Here is a 20,826-nt window from a genome sequence, read left to right as displayed (position 1 = left end):
AAATTTTCTCCTGGATTTTGGAAAAGCCCTTGTCAATTTCCTTCAGGCCTTGGCCAATTATGGGGTATGACTTCTGCTTACGACCATTTGAACAGGTATGTGACTGAAAGTAGAGTGAATTATTCATTTCTGTCATTTTGAATTCAAGTAATTTTCCTTATATTTTAAAGAAAGTAAAGGTTATAATTACTACTTTAAAAGAGAAAATATTATTTCGCCGCACCTCTACATGTTCTTATTATATACATGCTAAATACTATCTTTCAACTGCTAATGTTCCAAGCTACTTACTTTTTGCTTAGTAGAAACATCTTATCTGCAAGTGCAGGGGGACTGCATTAGTATGTGTTTAAAACAAACAATTCCCACCAATTAAAAGGGATGGTATCTTGGATCTAAGAGGTCCCTTTAACTTTTTGACAAAACACCAATACTAGAAGATACTTCTTCGGCCATTATTTGTGAAGAGACAAACAAAATCACCAAATACTGTTGATCAGAAACGGCATCCTCTCCGCCTGCCCCGGCACTGTACCTGCCTTACAAAGGAGTCGCGCACAATTAGCAGCAAGAAGAATCCAGGATTGAGAAAGTTTTTACTTAGAAATGCTGTTAGCATACTGGCCTGGCTGAGCCCAGATAGAGGCTCTATTGTAACTGCCCCGAAACGGGAGAAGACTCCAGGGACCACAACTTAAGCACATTTTGGGGAAGTTGAAGTTACAGGCTTTCTCTTGCACTCGTCAATTTTTTTTTTTTTAAAAAGAATTTTTTTCTCTACTAAGCAAACTTCCTATGAAGGTAAGCGAGTAAAATCTCCCAGATTGAAGATTACTGAGCACCTGTCAAAATGAAGAATCTAAACAGAAAGTCTGTCATAGGTGACACCAACAGGTCAATTTCTCAGGATTTTTAAATAAACTGACAGCCATCGGCCAATTACGTGAAAGCTGCAGTGGCATCTCTATTTGGCAAGAAGGAAAGGCACCCCTGAATACTGAGGCCCAGCGCCATGCACCAGGCATTGGCTGGGGCTCCAGATGACCCTCTCTCCTAACTGCACTGTACCCCTGGGCCACCTCTGACGCTTGCCGGGGTGGATGGGTGAAGGTCGAACATTAGTTTTAAGCGAGACCTGAACTTGCGTCACTTCCAAAGAAGTGTTCGCTCGTTCCTCAGACCACGCTGCCTCCCAGTGGCTTCATCCACAGAATAAAGCCAGTATTTTATAATAACGATAAATGGAATATAACCTTTAAAACTGTGAATCACTATGTTGTACACCTGAAACTTACATATTATTGTAAGTCAATTATACCTCAATAAAAAATAATCAAAAAAGAGACTATGGTAAAACGAGGAAGATAGTTTCACAGGCAGGTCAATTATCAGTTTGCTAGAACGACCACTTTTGCTTTACATACGTTATTTAAGTTTCTGAACAGGGAATCAACAAGCATTTAGATTCTGTGTTTCCAGACAAAAATCTCACAAAGAGATCCCTGCTCTGAGATAATGTTTATCATTCAATACATTCTTCCTGAGAAATCGTAACCAATTTTATGGGTGATGACTTCAAGCTCAATTCTCTCTTCTGAGCTTCAGACCCGCATATACTGCTGCTTGCTGTAGTTTACCTGATGTCTAACACACACTTCAAATTCAACATCTCAAAATCGAACTTAGCATCTTCCTTCCAAAGCCAGCTAGTTGTCCTGGGTTTTCTATCTCTACCTTATTGTTCAGGCCGGAAAGTAAGATTCTTGTTTCCCAGCCCATTACATCAAATCTTTTCTCCCATGCTCTCTAGACGACTTTCTTAAGAGCTCTCCCATCTGCCCCCCGTATTCTGTTCCTACAGACGAACCCTGGTGATTCCTAACCTATCTTACTGACACCTCTGACTTCACAATACAATTCATCTCCATAGCAATGCTAAACATTCCTTAGTGATTACCCTTGGCATTCAGTATGACATTCAACTTCCTTAGCAGAGTGTACAAAGCCTCTTATGATCCGGCTTCGGTCTCCCTTTCTGTCTTCTTTATCTCACAACTGCTCTACATGTGCTCTGAGCTTTATATCTACTCAAACTGTTCCTAAATGCCATCCTCTCTCACACCAAACGTTACGTCATGGGGAAGTCATATCTCCTGTCCTCTCTGCCTTGCCACCTCTCTCCCAGGCTGGGTTAGCCACCCTGCCTTGGACTCTATTAAGATCCTTATGTGTCTCTGTCACTGTGGAGATATACTGTGCTCTGTTTTCTTTTTTTTTTTTTTCGGTACGCGGGCCTCTCATTGTTGCAGCCCCTTCCGTTGCGGAGCACAGGCTCCAGACACGCAGGCCCAGCGGCCATGGCTCACGGGCTCAGCCGCTCCGAGGCATACGGGATCTTCCCGGACCGGGGCATGAACCCGTGTGCCCTGCATCGGCAGGCGGACGCTCAACCACTGCGCCACCAGGGAAGCCCACTGTTTTCTTGCTTTTCTATCTTCACCCCCCATCGTGGCTCTTTGAGGGCAGTGAATATATTTCATCTCTTCTCCTCAATGCCTAGCATAGTGTCCAGAATGGAGTAAGCACGAGTAAGTTTATAGCACTGTAGCTCTTTTTCTGTGCAGTGTAGATACAGGCAGCTAAAATATTTTTGTCTACTCAACAATAGGAATTTACAAGCACATGTCTGTCTGTCCATTATCTGTCTGACAACCTATCTACCTACCCATCTACCTCCAAACCTTTCCAAGACAGATTTTAGCTTGCTTGGTGACCACTAACAGTAGAGTAAGACGTAGTGAGAAACAAAGCTAACAAATAATCCATTAGAGAAAACACGTTCGTTATTGGGATCTGCTGTATGACAACAGTATGTGACAGCACCAACATGCCACTACTTCCTTTATGTTGTTGCAGAGAAATAGCCAGGTCATGGGACACGGCTAGAGAGGTTTGTGCAATGATATTTGGGATCAGAAACCCCTGTTCCCACCTTAGCTTTACCATCACCTAACCAAGTGGCTTTGGGCAAAAATCGCTTCACTTCAACTGTCCACACACGTACACTGGAGATAAGAAGACTGAATTCCCAGTGCTGACGGAGAGTCAAAGTCAATGCTCTGTACTGATGTGAGAAGAGTTTCCCTAAAGCCTGCTGCCCTTCTCCCTCCTATATTGCTTTGTACACAGCAAGGCTCTGCTCCACGCTGCAGACACCACCGGCAAGATCCAGGAGCCACCCTTCAAACATGAAGCAGGAAGAAGACAAGGAAAGGACAACTTACTAGCACAGTCCATGGCCATGAAGCCAGCATCCTCGTTTTCCATGAAGGGACAGCACAGGGTGAGGGAAGCCAGATACAGTAGCTATTTAACTGCCCAAACGAAACCTCCCCTCTTGGAACTAGGGGTGGGAGGAGCATGTGAATGAGGAAAGAACAAAAGGAGTACAGTACACTGTGATGTGCCTGGGACCATCTGCATTTGCAAACTGAACACCGGCAGAACTTCTGTTGTTTTTCTCGTGTGATTTCTGTTGGAATTCTACACGGGAATTTTGGTGGCAAACCACTTATTATTTCACGCGCTTCATTTCCTAACCACTCCCTAAGTCACCCCCTCTTCTTGCTCCATGGCCCTACTCTCCAGTGTTTTGCATCAAAGATACTCGATAAAGAGTAATAGCAGATTGGACTTCCTTAGTGCCTCCTGTGGGCTAGAGCTAGTTCTATGCACTTAACAGGTATTCGCGTCTTGAGTCTTCACACTGACCCTAGGAGGTGGGTACTATCACCATCCAACTTTACAGATGAGAAATTGAGGCACAGAGGGGTCCCTCAAGAATGAATGAACTTGTGAGTTTAACCTCCAGTACCCCTAGAATTGTAAGATAACACACCACATAAATATAGGGCTTTGAGTCAAGTTGGAATAGTTGAGTCATGATTATTCAACAACTTTCTTATTATAAGAAATGTTAACTATAGAAAAGAAAAAATATAAAGAGAACTTATTGTTTACCTCATGGTAGCGTTATCCCACTATCCAGAGGTAAATCCCTTTTTTACTGTAGAAATTATTTATTTTTTGTAACATTTTTAATGTGGAAAATCGTTTTATCTTCTTTTGGATGTACGCGCCTTTTTAGAAAAACCTTAAACTGGATCTACACTGAATATCATTTTATATCGTACCTCTTGCACATCCATGGTGTTTTGCCACTAAAGACTTTGAAAATATGACTTAAAAAAGGATAATATCGGGGCTTCCCTGGTGGCGCAGTGGTTGAGAGTCCGCCTGCCGATGCAGGGGACACGGGTTCGTGCCCCGGTCCGGGAAGATCCCACATGCCGCGGAGCGGCTGGGCCCGTGAGCCATGGCCGCTGAGCCTGCACGTCCGGAGCCTGTGCTGCGCGACGGGAGAGGCCACAACAGTGAGAGGCCCGCGTACCGCAAAAAAAAAAAAAAAAAAAAAAAGGATAATATCAAAGTTTAACTTCTTGGACAATTTCAGTTATTTTTAGGATTTGTGATCAGTCATTTACTTTTAGAAAGTTAATGTTTGCAAATTGTAAAAAGAGTAGGGTTCATTGTAGACTATTACTTTCAAAAATTTGGAAAAAATTAAAAAGACATAGGAGAGCCCTCTGTGTAACCAAATCTGGTGTTAGTGCTTAGGCTTCAACTGGACGAGTCACGGTCCCCGCTCTCAAGGGACTGCCTGGGGGTGGGGTGCAGGTGCAGAAAGAGGTAGACAGAAAATCATAAGATATTACGGGAGGTATCTTTACAGTGAGAACAGCCTCCTCTCCCACTATGGAACCCCAGCTGCCTGCCTGCATCTGTACACCTGCAGAGTCTGCCTGCCTTCTTACTGAAGCCCAACGCTGTACCTGGTGTCCTGAATCCCATCCTCTCCTGCAACCCAAGGACTTCACTCCTTCCGCTGCTCCCTCCCTTTGCCACACCTTGTATCATCTCTACTGGATCATTCCCCCGACCCCCAAACATGTCTAAATATCTTCTATTTTAACACTAACCCACCACCCCTCCCCCCCCCACACACCTTGATCCTATGACCCTCTCCACATCCTACCCATCTCTTTGCATTTTGTCATTGTGGAAACTCTCAATCAATCTTTCCTGTTTTCACGGTGTCAACCCTCATCCTCTTTTCAACCCACTCCCATTGGGCTTACGTCTTCCGCTTCACTGAAACGGCGCTTACCAGGGTCATTACCAGCCAACATTCTTGGCAAATCCAACAGCCACTCGACACAGTAGTGCAACCCCCTCATTCCTGAAACACTATTCCCTAGATTTCTGTGATGCCTTGTACTTTCCCACCTACTTCACTGTCTACTCCTTACCACTCTCTCTTGCAAGTTCTTCTTTCTTGGTCCTGTTTCTAAGTGTTTGATGCCCAATCTTATGCCCTCTTCTCAATTTCCTCTTTCCCCTATGAGATGTTTTGTCTCATGCCTCTATGATTCCCAAAACTATATCTTCACATTTGCCTCTCTCCTCTGAGTTCCAAACCTAAATGTACATAATCTCTTGACCTGAATGTTGAATAGGTATCTCAAACTTAATATGCTCCATGCAAAATATTTGAGGACAACTCTTCCCCCAACCTCGCCACCCCAAAGCGCTCTCTGTCATCTCAGATAACGTGACCACCCATCCAGTTGCTCAGGTCAAAACCTAGTGGCCATCCTGGATTCTGCTTTCCTTCTCCTCCCACATCTGACCCATTAGCAGATTCTGCTGGTGCCTCCACCAAATTATACTGTAAATCCTGCAACTTCACACCACGTCCGGAACTGCTACATCCTCAGCCCAAAGCAACCATCTCCTTACTGGTCTCATTGAGTCCAGTTCCTCATATGATAACCAGTCTATAGTAAACACTAGTCTATCACATTCATGCATAAAACTCTCCAATGGCTTCCCATTGCAATTAGAAAAATTTCCAACTTCTTACCACAGTCTACAAGGCCCTTCATGATCTGGACCCTGTCACTTTTCCCCCATTCACTCTGCCCCAACCAAATGAAGCTCTCGTTTATTTCTTGAAGGAGCAAATTGCATTCCTACCTCAGGGCCTTTGCACAGGCCATTCCCCTTCCAGAATGACTTCCTGCTGTTCCAGCTACTTCCTCTCAACTTCCTGGTTTCTTCACAAATGTCCTCTTTTCAGAGACACCTGTTCCTGAATATTTCAGCTAAAGATGTTCCACTCTCAGCTAAAGAGCCCTTATCCCTTAAATTACACTCTGATTTTCTTCCTAGCACTTATCTCTACCTGAAATTATTTTATTTACATAGTGTTTATTTCCTACTTCCCCTCCACGAAGAGGGTAACCTTCACTCAATTATCGCTGCATCCTCAGCATCCAGAATTGTGCCTGGCACTTAATAGTTAATAAATATAGGGCTTCCCTGGTGGCGCAGTGGTTGAGAGTCCACCAGCCGATGCAGGGGACACGGGTTCATGCCCCGGTCCGGGAAGATCCCACATGTCGCGGAGCGGCTGGGCCCATGAGCCATGGCCGCTGAGCCTGCGCGTCCGGAGCCCGTGCTCCACAACGGGAGAGGCCCGCGTACCGCAAAAAAAAAAAAAAAAAAAAAAAAAAAAAGAGAAAGTTAATAAATATATATTGACTATTGAATGAAGGGCAGAAGGTATAAAGAGTTTACGCAATGCTATAAGCATCTCAGTTTTGAAGCACAACAGAGACACAGTATTTATAACCCCATCATCCAGACTAGCAACATTATAGTGTATTCACCTCCAGTTATTTTTAATATGTCATAGATGCTAAAATCAGAATTATACAGTACAATTTATTCTGTAGACTGCTTATTTTTAAAGTTACATAATGGTAGCTTTTAAAGCTGTATTTTCCTCCAGTTTTCTTAATACGCCATACTTTTTAAAAAAATTAATAAACCTTATTTTTTAGAGAAGTATTAGGTTTATAGCAAAACTGACCAGAAAATACAGAGATTATTCATATACCCCCTGCTCCTACACATGCATAACCTCCCCTCGTATTGACATCTCACACTAGAGCGGTACATTTCTTACAACCAATAAACGTATATTGACACACCATCACCACCCAAAGTCCACAGTTGACGTTAGGGTTCACTCTTGGTGTAGTACATTCTATGGGTTTGCGCAAATGTCTCATGACATGTAGCCGCCATTGTAGTATCACATAGAATAGTTCCACTGCCCTAAAAATCTTCGGTGCTCCAACTAATTCATCCCTCTCATCCCCAACCCCTGGCAGCCAGCTGACCCACAGTGTGCCTTTCCCAGAATGTCAAATAGTTGGTCTCATACTATGTAGCCTTTTCAGATAATATGCCATAAATTTTAACATTAAGGCTACACTGTACTGAACAGTCTATTTTTAAAACTTGAAATGGACCATGAATATTTTCCCTATATTTAATAAGCAGTCTGAAAACAATTTTCAATGAGGATGTATCGTTTATCACTATTCATCTATTTTAGGATATTTAAAATAGTTCTATATTTTAGTGGTAAAAAAACACCATGTGGGAGATATAGCATGGGGTTGAGTGGACTTCTAGAAAGCACTGGACCTGAGTCACTTGTCTAAGCCACTCAGCTGTGTGGCCTTAGACAAGTTTTGTTTTAACAACTCTAAGCTTCTCTTGGCTATTCTATAAAATGGAGATAATAACAGTGCTCTTATCATAGAAATATCAGGGTATCAAGTGGAATAACGTATGTAAAGCACTTAGGACAAGTGTTCAATAAATGTTCATTAATATTGTATCAATTCTCTGCCTCTAACTGTTTTCTTAGAAGTTAAAAGTGAAGTTACTGAGTAAAAGGATCCATACATTAAGGTTCTGAATACATATTATCAAGCTACTTTTCTCAAAACTTGTACCAATTTCTATCCTTATCAGTAACGTACACAAGTGTTCCTCCTACTGCACTGTAGACCATATTACTGATTTTAAAGCTTTGCCAATTTGATGGGCAAGAGGCTGAACACTTACTCTAACATTTCTGATTACTAGAGGTGAAATCCAACACTTTCTTTTCTACGTGTTGAAAATTTGAATGCTTTTCCCTTGTGAATTATCTGTTCATGTCCTTTGTTAATTTCTTTAGGTTTTTCTTAATGAGTTGCAATAATATTGATTATTTTATTGGTTAGAAATAGCTTTGTCTTTTAATATTACCTATGGCTTTCAAAAACAGTGTTTGTTTTCTTCCCTGACTACAAAAGAAATTAGTATATATGTTATAAAGAATTTGGAATACACAGACAAGTACAAATAAGAAAATAAAACCTGGGATCTCAGATAGAAATAACATTAAAATTCTAGAGTACCTCTTTCCATCTGTTTTTTGTTCCTCCATTTATTATTTAACACGTACTTACTGGGTGCCTTCTATGGGCCAGGCACTGTGCTAGAGAAACAGTAGTGCCTATATTTTACATAGGGTATATAATTTTTTAACAGAATCAAGAGCAAACTATGTCTGTGTGTATAGTCCTCAAAATGTTACTTTATAAAAAATAACTTTTTGTTGAAGAAAGTATATATTATAGCTCAATGAATTTTCACAAATGGAACATAGTCATGTAACCAGCTCCTGGGACAAGAAATGAAACATGATCAGAATTCCATAATTTGGAAATATTTATAAATAGTTGCCTTTGTCTTTGACAAGTAAAAATTCCTAGATGTACAATTAGCACAAATGGTATCAATCTTTTTTAGGCTCCGCTTACCGCCAAATGGCTACCCAAAAGTTTATTTCCTGTAAGCAACGTGAGATCTCCTTTTGATCTACCTATATTTTCTCCTTGAGTTTTATTCTTTCACATTTTAACTCTGTAATTTACCTATTTCTGTATATAAACTGAATAATCCATTCCTTCACTGGTTAATTTGTCTGGTTTCATTTAACACATACAAAATTTTTCTACAAGTTGGGTCTGTGTCTGAGCTCTCTCTTCTCCCTATAGTTCAATGTCAAAGCCGTGCCAACATAAATCTTCATATTATTGTCGAATTATAAAACATTTAATATTTGGTGGAGTTGGGTGCTCACTATTACTGCTTTCTGTCCAAAACTTCTAGGTATTTTTGCCTATTTATCCTTCAAATGGACCTTATAACAATTTTGTCATATTACAGAAAAGAAAAGGAATGGAAGAAATCTCATTTATTCAAATCTTCCTTTAGATCCTTCAGTAGGACGTCAAAGTTTTATTCATATATTTCCTATAAACCCTTCTTATATAGGTTACTCCTTATCTTTCCTTTTAATCTTTTTTTGTGTGTTATAGTTACTGCAGTTACTTAAAAATTATAATTTAATTAAATTTTCTACATGGGTGGCTAGAAGAAGGCTATTGATTTTTTAATTTAATTCTATAGTCTTTTACTTTTCTGAAGCCCACTGTAAATTCTAAAACAATTCCTGGAGATTCTCTTCAGTTTTCTATGCATATCAAATATTATGCAAAAAAACAATAATTTTAATCTTTCATTTTATTTCTTTCATATCTTACTGCGCTGCTCCAAATTCCTAGAACAATGCAGACTAACAGTAGTGACAGAGGACATTCTTATTTTGTTTCCATCTTTATGACAATTTGCCTTTATTATTTTATTGCTAAGTACAACGTTGGCTGTTGGTAAAAGGAAAATATCTTTTATTATGTTAAACAGCCACATATTTTGACTCCTAACTTTCTGGTAAACATCCGAATCAAGGAAGTCTTGGAATATAGGTTTATGTTTCTATTTTTTTGCTTCAGATAAAATAAAGATGATAGAATCTTGTGAGAAATGATGAGATAGGAAGAATACATACTTATTCATGAGTAACAATAATGGATAAAATACGGGTATTGCTTCATTTTGATCACCAGTTACAATATGTATTTTGTCTAATAATCATTTGCTGCTTGCAAACTTATTTTGCCTCCTAAACTGAGGGCTTTGGTGTTACTCTTATTAACTAAGAAAATAGATGAGGTCAAGCAACCCATCTTAAAACAGAAAGGCAAGGTCAAGTCCATTGTCTTCCATGGGAAAGGACACAGAAATCGATCTTCTATCTGAGGCAACAGATAAGAATTTAATCTAACAAATACTCATTAATGGTCAACATGTATAGGGCAATATTCTAGGTGTTATGAAGGATGTTACTAGGATTTTTTAAAAAATGGAATCCTTTATGTTTGCTAAATTTATCAGAAGAAAATTAAATACATATACAAAAGCCTGTGTCCAGAGCTGAAAATGACAAGTGGCATATACACATGCCTACGGGTACATTTATATTTAGAATGCAATTACTGATAGGCCCACACACTTTCATAGAGTTGTTTCTTGGCTGTGACACGCACTGAAAGAAGAAAACAGCTCAAGCTCTTCCGGAAGTGTCTTCTTTACAAGCACCTATGGAACCAGAGCATCCTGCGTCTACAAAGAAGCTGGACCCTGGGCATCAGAGTTCATTCTTGTTTAGCAACAAAGCACTTTGTAGGTGAATTATACTTTTCCACTCAAAAAGTCAACTTCTCGATTAGCTTACAACTTTTCCACTTTTGGAAGCACAAGCGTTAATTAGGTCACTACAGAACGCTTCGCTTGAGATCAAAGCTACTTAGCATTGGCATGACTGATATTTTGAAGGAAGAATTTTTTTCCTAGCTGAAAATCAATTTATAAACAAGATATATTAAAATAATTAACAGACGATAACCTAAGTTTTAGACTCATAACATATTATTGCAAATTTAAAGACTGAATGAAACCAAGGGGCAAACTAATTTCTTTGCTTTATAAGAAAACTCATTATAGCCTACTTGCTTTAAATTATGGCATTACTTGGAGACTGTCCATGGTGCCTTTCCTTGGCCTTTGACTCATCAAACCCAGCTCTACTGAGACCAGAACCTTTGGTCCCAGGCCTTTTCTGAATAGAAAATGTGAAAACAAGGAGCTACAAGAGTAGGTGATTGAAAATCAAACCTGGGACAGGAGTCTACATGTCAAAGGCCCAAGAAAGGTCTGGGGTTTTCACACTGTAAAACTTGACACCAAAGAATCCTCTGGTCTGTCCCAACTAACCAACATACTAGGAGCGTGAAGGAGAAAGTTATAGCACAGTTTCACACTTGACTAGGCGAACGTGGTGTGTACAACCCAGAAGACGAGAGGCGGGTCCCTGCTACTTCCCAACCCTGACCCCTGTGGCCTGAGAGCAGAGACTCTTGGAGGCTACCATGTTGATAACATCAGTTAGGATGGCAACCATAACGCCAGTGAGATGATATTACCTAACACCAGATAGAAAGAGAACATTCGACATCAGCTTGTGCCTTATTTTCCTTTAGACTCATATTAATCTTGATGAAATATCATCCTTTAATTGTGGAAAAATCCAGCAGGAGAATCGACAAAAGGCAAGTTAAACTGAAATGTTATCGTATTCAGAAGGTCGATCACCTTTCAGTAAAAATCCAACAGAAAGAGCTCTTTCTCCATTCAGTCAGAAAGAGACAGACTTTACTAAAGAAGCTGGAAAAAACCCTCCAATTGCATACTGTCATTCATAAAAAATGACTTCCATAATAAGCATCGTCGGATTGCACACGGAGACCTTTTGGTAAAATGATACGCAGGGTGTTAGTCAGACTTGGAAATAGGAAAGCCAGGAGTGCGTGGAACTCAAGTCTAAACGCTTCTCTGGGTGGGGGGGAAATATTATTTCCTCTGATAATTGTGTCTCCCTGTCACTCATGGTCCTTCACATGTCAGACATTTTTAATGGTTCGAAAAACCAGCTTTCTCCATTTTATTTATTTTTTCCTGAAGTGTCAACAGAATTAAATTGTGATTGCTTTTATTAAAAACTCTCACTAACTGAGATGACAAATAAGACTTTTAAAACTAAAATGGTTAACTTTTTTATGTCTTAAAATACAGGGACGATACTTCTAAATTACTTGAAAATCATATCGAAAATTTCCTAAATAATATCCTAATAACCATCTTAAGCAAATACTTTGATAACACAAGAACTGTTACTGGAATCTCCTCACGGAGTGTATTTCATTATTGAGAATCTCTTTTAAGTCACAGCTTGAACTAACCAAATTAGACAGAGCGGCTGGCAAAAAGTTAAGATTTTAAAAGAAAACGAGGCTTAAGTCAACAATTCGAGTTCAGAAATCACACTTCAAGCTAACCAGTAGATTGTTAATCTCCTTGAAATTACCTGTACTCTAGATCTTCAAAAGCTAAAAACATGTAATTAAAATATATTAAAATATTCATGTCCTTTACCACAGTACATTGCTAATTGGCATGTGAAATCAAGCATTACCACATCATTTTTGCCTGATGAGACAATTTTGGTTTTCTAAAGGGTATTAAGCTAATACATTTATTTTTGCCAGGAAATAATTTTACTCTATTTTGAAAGAAACTAATATTTGCAATGACCAGTCTCAGGTTTGTTGATTACAAAAATATAAAATGAAGGATTGAAATAAGTACAAAAACCAATGTATTTTTTAAATATTGCACAAATCAAAAGAAGGTAAATAATTTCCGAAGCCAGAGGCTAAGTGAATCTTTCATTTATACTTTTGCTTTATATTATTCGCAAGTAAAATAAAATCAATTTTGGGAAGGTTACAAGCTTAAATAATTTTTCACTATTGATTTTTACATTCGGTTGAATTATTCCTTCATTCTCTTTTCTACTTTACTTATAAGAAAGAGTCCTCATGCCAAGAGGAAAATCTGATATTTCAATATCTATGTGGATCCCTAGTTCTTCTTTTTTAATTTGGGCTTATGAAAAAACTACATCCACTACAAACCTAAACTAGAACTTTTAATATTTACTTTTACTTCAGACCTTCTCTATATAGTTCAGTGTGAATAATGTTAGTAAACAAATAAAAATCTGGCTATATTATATCCAAACTGAGTTAGGAAGCTTTTCTGTCTATATTATGCCAAGTTAACTACTTTGCCTAACTTCTCACTTTTTACCACATAGTTTTGGCACTGTACAGTCAAGCTTTGTCATTTTTAAGAGGGTAGAGTTTAAAAACAATAGAAAATTACGGCTAATTTCTTCTTGATGGATGCTATTAACACCTATTAACATCAGTAAGAGTAACAGGTTTGAACCCAATAGAAAATATCAGCCTAGTCTGTATCGTTGGAAACAACCGAAACTTAGGAAAGGAATTCTAACATATTAGTAAAATACGGAATTTTTTGGTGCTGTTCTCTTATGAAGGGAATCACAACCATAAGGCAGAAACAGCTTTTGAAAAATAAGTATGATTATTAAGCTTTTAGAAAGGCAATTCTGAACTTGTCACTCACTTGGAATATTTCCACCTTAAAAAATAGTAATGCCTTACATGTAATTTCCTTAAGGAAAGCAAACACTTTAAAATGCAAAAAAAAAAAAATAAAATTCTGTATTTCACCCTAAGTGTAAAAATAAATATTTCACTAAGGAATGGGGGAAAAATGAAGCACATTTAAATAATTTCATTGCACTGGAAGTTGCCAATTCGTCTGTGAGTAGTTTCATTGCAGATGAAAAGAAATCAAAATACAGGACAGATGTTGAACAAACCGCATTTAAGTTCTGTCACACACTGGCATTTTTCAAATGATTTTGGCTCATCTATGAAATAAGGTGCATTTTGCTTGATTTTGAAAAGGGGAAACATAAGGAAATATTTAAAGGCCAATTGCTGCCAATTAACTTTGATCAGTAAAAGTTCTATTTGAATCTTTCAGATTCTTCTCCTGTCTGAAATAACATACATTTATAAAATCTAGGAAAACAACAACTTGATGATTAATGCCTGTTGGCAGCCCTACCACAAGCTTGCTTAATAGCAGGATTTAAATAAACAACTCTCTCTATTATGAAGGGAGTGAAATGTAGTTACAGGCATATTTTCTCATAATGGAGCTATGAAAACCAATATTCTTTATTCTTAAAAATGCTTCTGGGGCTTCCTTGGTGGCGCAGTGGTTAAGAATCCGCCTGCCAATGCAGGGGACACGGGTTCGAGCCCTGGTCCGGGAAGATCCCACATGCTGCGGAGCAACTAAGCCCGTGCGCCACAACTACTGAGCCTGCGCTCTAGAGCCCGTGAGCCACAACTACTGAGCCCACGTGCCACAACTACTGAAGCCCGCGTGCCTAGAGCCCGTGCTCCGCAACAAGAGAAGCCACCGCAATAAGCCCGCGCACCGCAACGGAGAGTAGCCCCCCAGCTCGCCGCAACTAGAGAAAGACCGCGCCTAGCAACGAAGACCCAACACAGCCAAAAATAAATAAATTAAAAAAAAAAAAAGCTTCTAATCAAGATCAGCATGTTTGTTATTGCCCGTAACACATTTAACCATCTTACAAAAGTTTCCCCCCAGGTTATAAAGGACAAATAAAATCATCAGCAGTTTGACATAAGGAATTCTGGCAACCCGAAGAGCAGAGGCCTGACTAAAATGTTATACGACCAATTGGGCCAGCCAGACAGAAAAGAATCTGACCCAATACGGTAAGAGTCTGACATGGACAGCATATGAAAGGATCACAAATTCTGTTGGATTCTAAAGGTAACCCATCTCAACAGTGATTATGTAACTGAGAAATCTGTAGCTTCTGATAATCAACACAGTTTAATATAAAACATTCTTGACATCAACTTTTAATCCCTATCAATAATCATGTGGAATCGAATTTTGAAATACAGCAGCCAAAGTAAAGCAAAACAGAAATTCCATGAAGGCAAAACGCATGACCATATAATCAATAATTACTTTATCTCCTTATTCCAATTATATATTCAAAAAATAATATCCCATTGTTATTTTAGGACCAATCACGTATTTCCAAACATGCAACATGAAGAGTATATAAAATAATCAGAACTTACCTCTAAGTCGTTAAAAAATAGATGTGTGTCTGCCAAGTTGAAAATCATTTCTTCCATGCGTAGTCCAAGGGAAACTGAAGTAGGTGGATCCTAAAAGAAGAATTTTACAGGTCAAGAACATACATACTTCAGGGTACAAGAAATACAGTGTCACGCTGAGAGGGAGTTAGCATCAGGAAAGGACAAAAGGCTTGGACTCCAGCTGCTTTTAGAGTGCGTGGCTTATTCTGTATTTGAACTTCAGTGACTTATTTTATTTAAAAAGTACCTCTAAGGTTGTTGGTACTTTGCATAATGAAGAAAAAAATTGCTGCTTATAATATTGCAAAAAATATAAAATCTAGGGTTACTTAGACATACAGAGTAGAGGAAATACAGCTTCACACGTCTGTTTCAGGAGCAAGAAATTCAGTGAATCAGAAAGACATTTTTTTTTTATGTTCCACCTCAATCCATGAAGTGTCTAAAAGCACTGCCACAAATATCAGAAAATAGATATAATATAGATTAATTTCAGAAGGACAGAAAATACCAATTTCACTCCAGATGATAACTACCATTATTTTGTATTTATTCAGATTGCCCGCCAATTTTGAGTATACTCAAAACGGAAGTGATGGTGGCCACTCTGACCAGCTGGCACCATGCCAGTGCAGGAAGCTGATCTTGACATTCATGTGACACTATCCAGTCATCAAACAGCCAGTAACACACACAGGGGAGCACGGTGGCTTCTACCCAACGCTTCAAGCCTTCGACACTAGTGATAGACAGTTTGTCCCACACAACACACATCCTGATGACATCTGTTGGTACTGAAGATGGGGGATATAGAGATATTTGCAAGGTTTTAATGGTGTTACTATATTCGTAATGCATCCAACCCAGGAAGCAACACTGTTCATGGTGAATATCCTGCATAATTAGTGAAAAAGGAAAAATATTCTGTAGAGAAAGTATTCAAGGATATGTGAGTTTTTCAAATTTTTATTGGCATTTTAATAGCAATACCAACTTTCACCTTTACGGCCTTTAAATTTTTCCAAAGAACAAAGTTTCTGATATACTCTTTTATTATCACAGCAAACCTTTGGAATCTATGTGGATCATTTAATTAGAGAAACTGTAACTAGAGAAATTATGCCTTCATGTCGCCCACCCATCTAGCTGGGGTGTACTTTGTGTGTCACCTGTCTTTGAGTCTTAGAGTGGAGAAAAACCCAGAGAAAATAACTCTTGCTTTCTAATACTGTCCAATATAAACCCCGTACATTTTCTCTATTGTCTTCATTTCAAAGCTCAAGACTTGCCTGTGTTTTACTCCCTACCCTCCAAGTATCTAAAGTCCATCAACACCAAGCCCCATCTTCTCATGGGCATTGGGAGGCAGCGACAAACGGTGGAAGAAGAGCCCTAGACCCAGAGGCCAAGCCCTATACTTGTTCTCTTAGTTACTTTGGTGTCTTTATCTCACTGAGCCTCAGTTTGCTCATCTAATAAATCAGGTGGCTTGATGGCAAATATGTTGTTCTCCCATAGAATAAAAAAAAAAACAAAACTCCATCTCTTCATTTGTCACAATCATATGTGTTTATACACCTGGGAGAAAGGAGGGGCCTGGGATGGTGGAGGGGGCAGAGACTCACTGGGTGCCAGCCATGGGCCAATCAACTGTGGCCAGGGAGGCGGAGTCAACACCATCCCTGCACCACCCATCCCACTAGCTCCGCCCACCCCACCAGCACACCCTCAGCTCCAGCACCAGCATGGTTTATCTCACAGGAGTCCCAGAGATGGACAAGAGGAGGTTTGGGGAAAATAGGGCAGGATGGTACTGCTGGTCTCAATTCCCCTCCCACCTAGGCCTTCTCTGCCAGCTGACTGGCAACGTAAAGGAGAGAGAAAACACATTATTGCCAAAAATCTGGGGTTAGATTGGCAAAGGGGCAAAGCAAATACCCCAGGGTTTGTAAGAGGGCAGACAGGAAATAAAAACACATAGGCCAACTGAGTGTCCAAGAGCTGTGCAGGGAGGGACAAATAAAAACACTTCCCTCAAATTTCCTGTACAATGATTAAGGCTTGTTAAATCTTCCCTGCTTGATACTACCTAAAATCTATGAAATTTCATAGGTTGTAGAAGAATTAAAAACTGTTTACAAATAAGTAAAGAAAAACTCTCACTGAATCTTGGTTTTATAGGAAATTGCTCACTTCCAAGAATTCCAAGTATCAATAAGTGTGCTGGAAAAAACAAATGCTCAAACACATACAGCCTAGAGCAGAATTAACCAGGAAGGGAAGTTCAAACAGCTGTTTCTAAAACAAAACACCTGACTCAGGTGTGTCCTCCCTCTAGTTGAGGCCAATAAAAATACGCTGACTTGTCTCATAACCACATCAATGAATCTTTTTATGTGGCCAGGCGAAGGAGACTCACTGCAATTATTTAATGGGCAATTCTAGAATTGATATGCCATGGTATTGTTACTTCTGAAAAAGGATTATTTCTCCTTGATATGGTTGCTTATTTATACCACCATCAAAAGAATTACTCCATTGTTTGTGAATATATAGCCTACTCTAACTTTTCTTCATAAATTACAGTAATGACTTGTGAGTTGGAATACTAATAAATTTTAAAGGCTTGTTCAGTCTTGTGGTCAAATACAACATAGATGTTGGCCTTATTTACCTTTTAATGTTTTTCTCTTTTGTTATTAGCTGTCATTCCTTAACAGTTTTCATACCTGCCACTCCACAGTATTGTTAGGAAACATTTACACCACCAAAAGAACCGTCTGACGATCAACTGAAATGAAAGAATTTTAGAATAGGAAGGGGATCTAGTTGAAAGCAGTGTTTCTCAAATATTTTTTAACCATAATCCACAGTAAGAAAAATCATTTTATACTATGATCTAGTAACATCTCTCTCTCTGTCCCTCACACACACACAGCTGAAAAGTGAGCTTGGCAAAACGAGGCTTTCCACACTGTGTGGAGAGTATTCTGTTACTTTCCATTTCAGCGCCGTTAATGTGTCGAAGTCTACGGTTTGAAAAGCAGAGTTCTAAAGAACACCTACTTTGGATTTCAGAGACAGGAAAACTGATTTGCAGCCGGGTTATGATTTGCTTGTGGTAACAGCGCTGTTAGGGTACAAAGCTATCTCACCCTAAGTGTTTTACCTGAAAGGAAACTAGCCAGAAGAACAGATAGGTAACCATGGTAACAGATCTGCTTCCACATTCTAGCAACTGGAGTTCTTCTCAAATCAAGGTTAGATCGGATCTTCCTATTATAATAATCTTTCAATATTTTCATATTTTTCAAATATGGCTGATACAAGTCAAATGTCAAACAAGCTAACACTGAACAGTTAATAAATTAGTCCTAGCTTGATGGTTTATTTTGGCATATATAGAGGAAGAAGGAAAAAACACATTTTTTAGACCCAAACTGAGACATTAAAGTCACCATGTCTTTGGCTTAATCTTACTTTCCTTGTGCTTTGCAGTAACGAATTCCAGAGCTGTAGTTGTGAAATGGTGCCTTCTAAAACACCATTTTTTGCTACGTCACTTTTGAAAAATTATTTAGAACTTCGCCTCCACTTCCAAGAAACATTTCATTTTAAGTAAACCTTGTTGCCAAATGTTTCCATTCTTTTCTGAACTTGACTCCTCTGTGGTATTTACCACTTCTAATTTCTTCTTAACATTTCTTCTTCCCTTATGTCTGTATCATCAGTCTTTTCTGGGCATCTTCCTCGAATCTGATTATCCATCCTCTATCCCTTCAGTGATGTTGGTTCCTAGGACTGTTTTCATCCATTCCGCATTCTATTCACACTGCCTTACAGACTCCAACACACTCATACCTTCAACTATCACCCCATTCCCCTCTGTTGAACCCCAGACCTCATTTGTAGGCCCATATATCAATCACCTATTGGTCCTTTGTACTTGATGACCCATAGAGCACCTGAAACGCAATGGGCTGCAACCTGGATTCATCATATTTCCCACATCAAATGAACCACATGGTCCTGCCCCTTGGACCTGGAATTCATACCTTCCTTATATTCACCACCATTATCTTTTCTCATGTGTCTCGTTTGTAGCTATCTGTAGTAGCTTCCCTCACTGGATAGGTCTCTCCCGGTTACCGACATGAATACAACCAAGTCTCTGTTCAACCCCCATGCTCAGTCCTGCATCCCACAGGGCGCTTCTTTCAGTGCCCCTCCATCAATCCAGAGGCTCTTCCCCGACTCCTCCCAGCCGGGCTCATCAGCCGCTGGGTACCACAGCTGTATGTGCTCTTGTCTATGTCAGAGACATATCCCTGTTATCTTTCTCTCTCCATCCTTGGGACCATGCACAATGCCTGGCACAGGGCTTTCCCAAAGTTTGGTGGAGGAATAAATGAATGGAAGAAATAAGCAGCAGATATTTCAAATAATTGTAATGAAGAAAAAAATATTAAATTTGATCTTTAGTTAGTTATTAGTGTTTAGTGTCAGTAAAAAAAAAAAAAATCCTAGATACCTAGCTTAGGGGGAAAAAAGGACATTTGATTCCTAAAAGTCATTCTATCTACATAATATGGTATCAATATTAAACATGTTCATTCATACTTTGTACCTGATTAAAGAGCAGCTCATTCTTAGAAGAGCTACTTACAAAGCCTTACTTATCTATTTGATGCAGTGAATAAGATTAACATAAGATCAGCATACAATTATTTATTTTTAAAATTTATCAGTGGTATGCGTTACAACATCTTGCAAAATATATTCTCATATTCTCTGCAATCTAGTTCCCTAGTAAAAACTGAATAGTTCAGTGAAGAGGCTCAAACAGAGAAAATACAATCAAATGCTTTATCATTTTTCTTGTTTAATGAATAAACAGTGTAAACTTACTATAGTTCTTCTGCCCAGGAAATTCTACTAGCTGTTCCTTAACAAGACAAGACAGACAGCATCCAGCACCGCCCCTCACACACACACACACACACACACACACACACACACACACACACACACACACACAGAGGAATTAAATTTAACTCTGATCTTAAATTATTTTGATATGATAGTAAATTGCAAAGCAACCTAAATGTCCATCAATGGATGAATATATAGAGACAATGTTGTACAAATATACAATGGAACATCACTCAGCCATAAAAAGGAATGAAATAATGCCATTTGCAGCAACATGGATGGACCTAGAGATTATCATACTAAGTGAAGTAAGTCAGACAAAGACAAATATAATATCACTTATGTATGGAATCTTAAAAAAGATACAAATGAACTTATTTACAAAACAGAAATAAACTCACAGACATAGAAAACAAACTTATGGTTATCAAAGGGGAAAGGTGGGGGAGGGAGGGATAAATCAGGAGTTTGGGATTAACAGATACACATCACTACATATAAAACAGATGAACAGCAAGGACCCACTGTACAGCACAGGGAACTACATTCAATATCTTGTAACAACATATAATGGAAAAGAATCTGAAGAAGAATATGTATATATATATATATATATTCTATATATATATATTCTATATATATTCTATATATGTATATTATATATATATTCTCTATATATTCTCTATATGTATATTATATACATATATTCTCTATATATTCTATATATGTATATTATATATATATATATATGTAACTGAATCACTTTGCTATACACCAGAAACAGAACATTGTAAATCAACTATACTTCAACTTAAAAAAAATTGCAGTTGTCTGCTTAAAGTCATGAAAATAAGATGAAGGAACTCGTCTCAATGCTAGG

At 38.7% G+C, this 20,826-nt stretch overlaps 1 protein-coding gene across 9 annotated transcripts in view; it reads right to left on the bottom strand.

Moving 5' to 3' along the window:
• The window catches only part of EYA1 (EYA transcriptional coactivator and phosphatase 1), a 561,881-nt gene that overhangs the window by 34,807 nt on the left and 506,248 nt on the right, over window positions 1–20,826 (bottom strand). For all 9 annotated transcript variants that reach the window (XM_079902475.1, XM_079902474.1, XM_079902481.1 and 6 more), the window contains one exon: window positions 14,994–15,083. In XM_079902475.1, the coding sequence (XP_079758601.1) occupies window positions 14,994–15,083 (90 nt within the window). The remainder of the gene's footprint in view (window positions 1–14,993; window positions 15,084–20,826) is intronic.

Source organism: Stenella coeruleoalba (assembly GCF_951394435.1).
Source record: "Stenella coeruleoalba genome assembly, chromosome: 17".
In the NCBI taxonomy this organism is placed as follows: domain Eukaryota; kingdom Metazoa; phylum Chordata; class Mammalia; order Artiodactyla; family Delphinidae; genus Stenella; species Stenella coeruleoalba.
This window is presented reverse-complemented; position numbering and strand designations above follow the sequence as displayed.